The sequence below is a fragment of the Terrapene carolina genome, unplaced genomic scaffold, assembly GCF_002925995.2.
Source record: "Terrapene carolina triunguis isolate 2854851 unplaced genomic scaffold, T_m_triunguis-2.0 Scaffold51, whole genome shotgun sequence".
In the NCBI taxonomy this organism is placed as follows: domain Eukaryota; kingdom Metazoa; phylum Chordata; order Testudines; family Emydidae; genus Terrapene; species Terrapene triunguis.
Window position 1 is genome coordinate 2,047,380 of NW_020664402.1, and position 6,430 is coordinate 2,053,809.

Consider the following 6,430-nt stretch of genomic DNA (forward strand, 5'->3'; position numbering starts at 1 on the left):
GGTGAATACAGATCCAAACCCCCTTGGATCTTAAAACAAGGAGAAATCAATCTGGTTCTTAAAAAAGAAGGCTTTTAATTAAAGAAAAAGGTAAAAATCATCTCTGTAAAATCAGTATGGAGAATAACTTTACAGGGTAATCAAACTTAAAGAGCTCAGAGGACCCCCCTCTGTCTTAGGTTCAAAGTACAGCAAACAAAGATACACACTCTGGTAAAAAGGTACATTTACAAGTTGAGAAAACAAAGTGAATCTAAGACGCCTTGCCTGTCTTTTTACTTACAAGTTTGAAATAGGAGAGACTTGTTTAGAAAGATGGGGAGAACCTGGATTGATGTCTGGTCCCTCTCAGTCCCCAGAGCGAACAACCCCTTAAAACAAAGAGCACACACAAAAGCCTTTCCCCCCCCCCAAGATTTGAAAGTATCTTGTCCTCTTATTGGTCCTTAGGGTCAGGTGTCAGCCAGGTTACCCGAGCTTCTTAACCCTTTACAGGTAAAAGGATTTGGAGTCTCTGTACACAGGAGAGCTGTTTCCCTTCCCTTTATAGTTATGACAGGGGGTGAGAGACGGAAGGACACGGGTGTGGTTTTCAACAGTGCAGTCTAGGATTTTCCATACCAGCTCAGACCTCTTGGTTCAACTTCACTGGTACCCTGCCTCCAGTGGTGGCCCCAAACTGACGCTTCAGAGGAAGGAGAGCGCCACTCCCATAGTGAATTTGGTGAGTTGTGTGATGCGTTTGTGATGGCGGGGAGGGGTAACGTTGCTCCTGATCCTTCGGATGGCTGGTGGCATGCAGATGCCCTTGCCTTGCAGATTCCTAGTACCCTGAGTCACTAAAAGGAGCAGGGTAAGTCAAACTCCAGCTTTCTCTGTGTCAGGACCTTGTGCTCCCGGATGAGCCTGTAAGTGCCCTTATCTTAGGCACATCCCAGCATGCCAGGGGTGCTGAGCTGGGCACCGTTCAGGGTCCTGTCTTTGTGGCACGAGACTGTTCCTGTGCTAAGGCAATGGCTATGGGGACCTGCAGTCAGGACACCTAGCCAGGGGTTGAGCACCTGCAGGAAGCTTCCTCACTCAACAGCATTCATGTGTTTGGAGCTCACTCCACCAGATCCTGCCTCCTGGCCTCAAAGAGATCAGAGCCCCTGGGCGGAGGTCAGGTGGTGGGGGAGGAGGGCTCATCTCGTCCCAGATAATTGCCACTGTAGCACTTGCTCCCTGTGAATCTGACCGCCGTGCTGGCATACAGCCTGGCCGGCTGCTGTAAAGGTAATGTAGCCAGCTGCCGCCTTGTGAGACTCGGCATGTCCTCCCTGGGCACAAGCTTGCGTTCCCTGCCTGGGAAGTGCTGGTGTGACCCATGAGGTAGGGCTGAGATAATGCCCTGGCCTACTGCTGGGGGGGCACTGTGCTGCCATAGGTGCTGTCTTTCGTTGCGATGAATAGGAACTCGGCTGTGGCCGTTCTGGCGCCAGTAGTGCTTTTCACAACGATAGAAAGAGTTCTGGAGTCCTGGCCAAATGTAAATTTGGTAATTTCATTTGAATGTCCCCTCCCTGCGATTTTAATTGGCTGTGGTCATCTTGTTCTCTCTCTGACCTAAACAGCTGCTCTAGTCCCACTCAGAGGTGTCTACATTTGGATTGATGGTGAAATGATCTGCCTATATACTACTCTGCATTTCTACAGCAGATTTACATCCAGTGATCTCACAGTGCTTCACAAACACTAATTAAGTCTCCCAACCATTTCTGTGCTGTACAGACAGGGGAGTTGAGTGACTTGCTAAAGGTCAGACATGCCAGCTTGAGCAGGGATTAAAACCCAGATCTCCTGACTTGACGTTCTGTGCCTTAACCACAAGACTATCCCTGCCTGCTTGGGAGGTGCTTTGGCATCACTGGCTGGAAGACGCAGCACGCCTGCTGGACATGATCAGTGCTGAAGAACAGGGGTGTTGTGCTCCAGCCATAGAGCTGTTCTCTGTGCAGCCACTTTGCTGCCAAGGGTTTGAAGGACAGTGGATCCGCAGCAAGGGCTTTCCCTGAACCTGCATGTGAAAGGGGACCCAGTGTTGGGCAAATCCAGGCTGTTTGGGCCCCCAAAGGCATGCACCAGAGGAGTGTGCTGTGCAGTGGGAGAGATCAGGGCCACCGCTTAGTAATGGGGGCATGAATTTGACCCTTCCACTCTGCAGCTGACCTCAGTTTCAGTACTTGCCTGGCCTAACGTCCTTTGAGTACCCCGCTCCCTCTGGTCTGTGCAAGAGCTCCTGTCTTGCCTGCTTCCTCCAGCATTAGAGTTGCCGTACGTTTGCACTTCTGCCGTTCCTTTGAGGAACCCCAAGCAGACCTCCCTCCTTACTCTGGCGGTCTCAGCTGCCTCTCGGCTCCCTCCTGGGGTTTGCGTGTGGCTAGAATGTGGGCAGCCTCCATGGCAGCTTCTCCTACCTCCTCAGGGTGGAGCTGAAGGCACCGTGACCTGTGCTAACAGAGCTTTCGCTTAGAGCTCAGCTAACGCAGGCCAGTATGGCTCAGTGTTCAGGCCAGTGAGTGAGATGAACTAGTCACTGCTGGTCATGGGTTCTGTGCAATACATGTAGCTTTGGCGTAATCGCTGGGGAAAAGGCCTCGTCATCCTCCCACAAGCCTGCCATGGTCAGTGGGAATCCGGTGGTTTCCCTGTCCCCCGCGGGAGACAAGCAGTGATCGTGGAACTCCCTGCCAGAGGATGTTGTGAAGGCCAAGACTATAACAGCGTTCAAAAAAAAAAACTAGATAAGTTCATGGAGGATAGGTCCATCAATGGCTATTAGCCAGGATGGGCAGGGATGGTGTCCCTAGCCTCAGTTTGCCAGAAGCTGGGAATGGGCGACAGGAGATGGATCACTTGATGATTCCCTGTTCTGTTCATTCCCTCTGGGGCACCTGGCATTGGCCACTGTCGGAAGACAGGACACTGGGCTAGATGGACCTTTGGTCTGACCCAGTAGGGCCGTTCTTACGTTCTGATCAGCTTGCTGGAAGGACACAGTGCAGGACAAGCTGTGAGTTAAGGATGAGAGCTGTTGTTGTGGTGGCAATTCTGACTCTGGAGCGTTACCCTAGTCAGAGAAACAGCACCAGGACATCAGGGCAAGGCAGGTGAACCTTCATGCCAGTGCTGGGTATCGGTCACTGTTGTCTACTAGCATTGTGATTTCCATCCTCCAGATGGAGGGCCTGTGCACTGGTACCCCCGGTCGCATAGTGCGTGTTGCTGTGGGGGTTCCCAGGAGCTCAGGGAGCAGCGCAGCTGCTAGGAGAGCACTGATTGCATGGCTGGAGCTTAACCTGGCCCAGACAAGAGGTGCTCTGTGTGGGCTGGAAGGCGCTAGTGTGGGCCAGGAGAGTTTCTGCTCCCTTTACTGAGGGAGACCTGTCCTCCTCCTATCCAGGAGGGTTGCAGTTTGGGGATTACTTTGGATCCTTGGCTGCTTCTGGATTTGCAGCTGGCATAGGTGGTCCCTGGTCTGGCACTCAGGACGTCGTACTAGTGTGCTGTGCCAAGTGTCCCGCGGGGCCGTAGCATGCCAGGGCGCTTGCTGTTATGGGGGTATAGGCTGGCTCTGGAGATGACCTGTGCACATACTGTGGTTTACAAAGTAACTTGCCCACTGAGCAGTGCACAGCTCACACCCTGGTTGCTCTGCCCCAGCTGCTGTGGGCTTGGCCTGTAGAGACGGTGGAGAGCACAGGGGAACACTAAGCTGTCTTTGTCCCTCTGTCCCCGCAGTGACCGCCACCAGCCCCATGAAAACCCTGTATGTCATGTCAGACGCCAAGCTGTCTGCGCTCACCAAGTCCGTGATGGCTGAGGCTGCCGGCGCCCCCCTGAAACCTGTGGGGATCCAGACGCCCTCCTCGTCTGCCTGCTCATCATCCTCCGCCAGCTCGCCCCCCGGTGCCGTGACCTTCACCTCTGCAACGCCGGCTAGTCCGCCCTGCAGCCTGGTGCATTCCAAAGTGGGGCCCATCCTGCAGAACACTACCAAGACTGTCATCCTGACCTCCACGCTGACGGCGAAGGGCGACGGACCCCTGGGGCGCAGGGTGGAGAAGGTCGGCCACACCCTCGGGGCAGTGGAGACCCTGGGGAAGGTGCCCTCTGTGGTGGACAATGGGAGCACCATCATCCACACCAGGGAGACTCTGGCTAATAGACATTTGCTGCCACAGGGCATGCTGCCAGCTGGGGCTGGCACCACGCTTATAACGCTGGGCAGCAGCCTGGCCAGCCCATCCATCCTCGCAACGGTGGGACCCACGATCAGCCAGAAACCATAGCGAATTCAGCACCGCTTTGCCATGAATTTGAGTTTTGCCTTCAATATGAACTAGCACTGTTGGCTGCGGGAGTGCAGCACCCATGCTGGGCCCAAATGGACATTTCTTTTGATTTGGGGTTTTCTCTTGCTGTTTAATAAAACTATTTTTTTTCAATCGTGAGATCTCTTCATTGTAGCGTTCTCCTTTGATCGCCGCCTGCGTTGTAGCCTGAGGAGGAGGCGGGATTTAGATTCTCAGCATGGAATGGAAATCAAATCTTTCAGTGAAGGATTTCAGAGCCTTGCAAACAGATGAGCCCCCCAGCACCCTATGCGGGGAGTAAATGCTGCCCCCTTCTTCTTTGGGGAGGTGCAGCTGCATTCCCCACAGGCATGTGTGCGCCCAGTGCATTGGAGCTGGAGAACCTTGCCTAGCAGTCCCTGTCGGGCCGGCGTTTGTGCCCTCCCCTGGCTATTTGAGGCGGCGCTGCCCAGCCCCCCTCAGTTCCTTCTCACCATGCATGGCTGGAGTCAGAGCTCTGTGTGGCTATCACCTCCCCTTCTCTGTCTGTTTTCCTCTTCGTGTATGCAGCTTTTAGATAGCTGGCCCTGCCCTAGATAGTGCGGGTTAAGCTCGTTAGTTGGTATACTTATTGCCCTGTGTGATGTCCTCACCAGGGTTCAAGCACTGCTGTGGAGTGTGCGTAGTGATTGCTAATAGTGATCCTCGCACGAGGTGCGTGCTGTGTTTAGGCAAGGGACACGCTAAGCAGCAGTTGCTCACCAAAAGAACCCAGGTGGCCAGGGACTTATGGTTGAAGCAGCACCTTCTTGAGCAGGCCATGAGGTCTGTTCTGGCACCGAGGCCTGCGTCTGTCACCTTGGGCTCGGGGGCTGAGGTTGCTCCGCATTCCAGTGCTGGTGTCTCCGCAAGAGCTGGAGGAGCTGTCTATCCTCCTCGGAGTCGCAAAGGAAGAAGTCCCGTAAAACTAGTCGGGACCGGCGTTCCCTCTCATTTTTTCCATCCATGTGCGGAATGAATTTTATGTGCACCGATATCGAGGTGATGTGCGGATGTGAGCCACCAGTGGAAACAAAAAACCTCGATATAATATATATTTTTAAAAGGTTATCATAGGGGTAATTACCCCAGCCAGGACAGGCTCGGCATTTTAGAACTCACTACTCAAAAGAATTAAATTCAAGCACAAGAGAAATAAAATTATGAAATGTACAGACCAGTCAAAAAACTAAAATAGCCCCTTGAAAGAATAAAATTACAGAGAATATAGGTGCATTGCAGGAAGTACCAAGAAGTAACAATAGTAACACAAGTTTGTGTTGGGAGGTGCATGGGTGTGGGTGTGAGTCTGTGTGTGTGTGACAGGACTCTGTGTGCGCGTGTGTGTGCGCTGGCTGCTGCGGAAGTCTGAGACACTGTGTGCTCACCAGCGGCACTCACCAGAAGGCTTGTTCAGACCACTGCAGCTGCCAGCAGCTCCGTCCTGCTCTTGAGCCCTGTCCCCATCCCCCGCTTTGCAGAGGTGGGGTACATGGGAGGGGGGCACCCTGACATCAGCCCTCCCCCCCCCCCCCCTGCTCTGCACAGCCAGCAGGAGGGTCCCGGGAGCAGGTGGCAAGGGGCTCCAAGGCAGAGGAGAGGAGCAGCAGAGCGGCGGGGGGGAGGGGCGCCTCAACACACATTGCCGGATGTGTGGGGCTCTGCTAATCAGTGCCCGGCACTTGATTGACTCTTGGGCAGCCGTGCAGCTTGGAGGGAACGCAGGTCGGGGCCATCCCAGGGCATGTGGAGACAGAGTGCAGACCTGCACCGTTCCTCCTGTAACGATGCTGCCCTTGGTGGGACCCAACTGAGAGTACCAATTCAGGACAAATTGCTCAGAGCAGGGCAGTCACAGGCTGGGGTCCCTTTGCACACCAACGCAAACCAAATCAGCCAAACAGAAAAGACTTCAGTTTTACCCCACTGGCTAACCACAAGTCACACAAGCAATTCCCTTAGACACTCCAGTTTCCCAGTATCACCACCAGTACCACTCATTATGGAGATGTCTGGTTATGAAAACCAATACCCCAGTAAAAAAAAAAAAAAAAAGA

The 6,430-nt window shown here is 53.6% G+C and overlaps 1 protein-coding gene across 4 annotated transcripts in view; it reads left to right on the forward strand.

Annotated features, from left to right (window-relative positions):
• Positions 1–4,487, forward strand: part of LOC112114971 (KAT8 regulatory NSL complex subunit 3-like) — a 60,968-nt gene extending 56,481 nt beyond the window's left edge. For 2 of the 4 annotated variants that reach the window (XM_026657004.1, XM_026657012.1), the window contains one exon: positions 3,781–4,487. In XM_026657004.1, coding sequence (XP_026512789.1) covers positions 3,781–4,331 — 551 coding nt within the window. In that variant the 3' untranslated portion in view covers positions 4,332–4,487. The remainder of the gene's footprint in view (positions 1–3,780) is intronic. The other 2 variants (XM_026657017.1, XM_026657022.1) reach the window with 2 other exon arrangements.
• Positions 4,488–6,430: the final 1,943 nt, after the last annotated feature.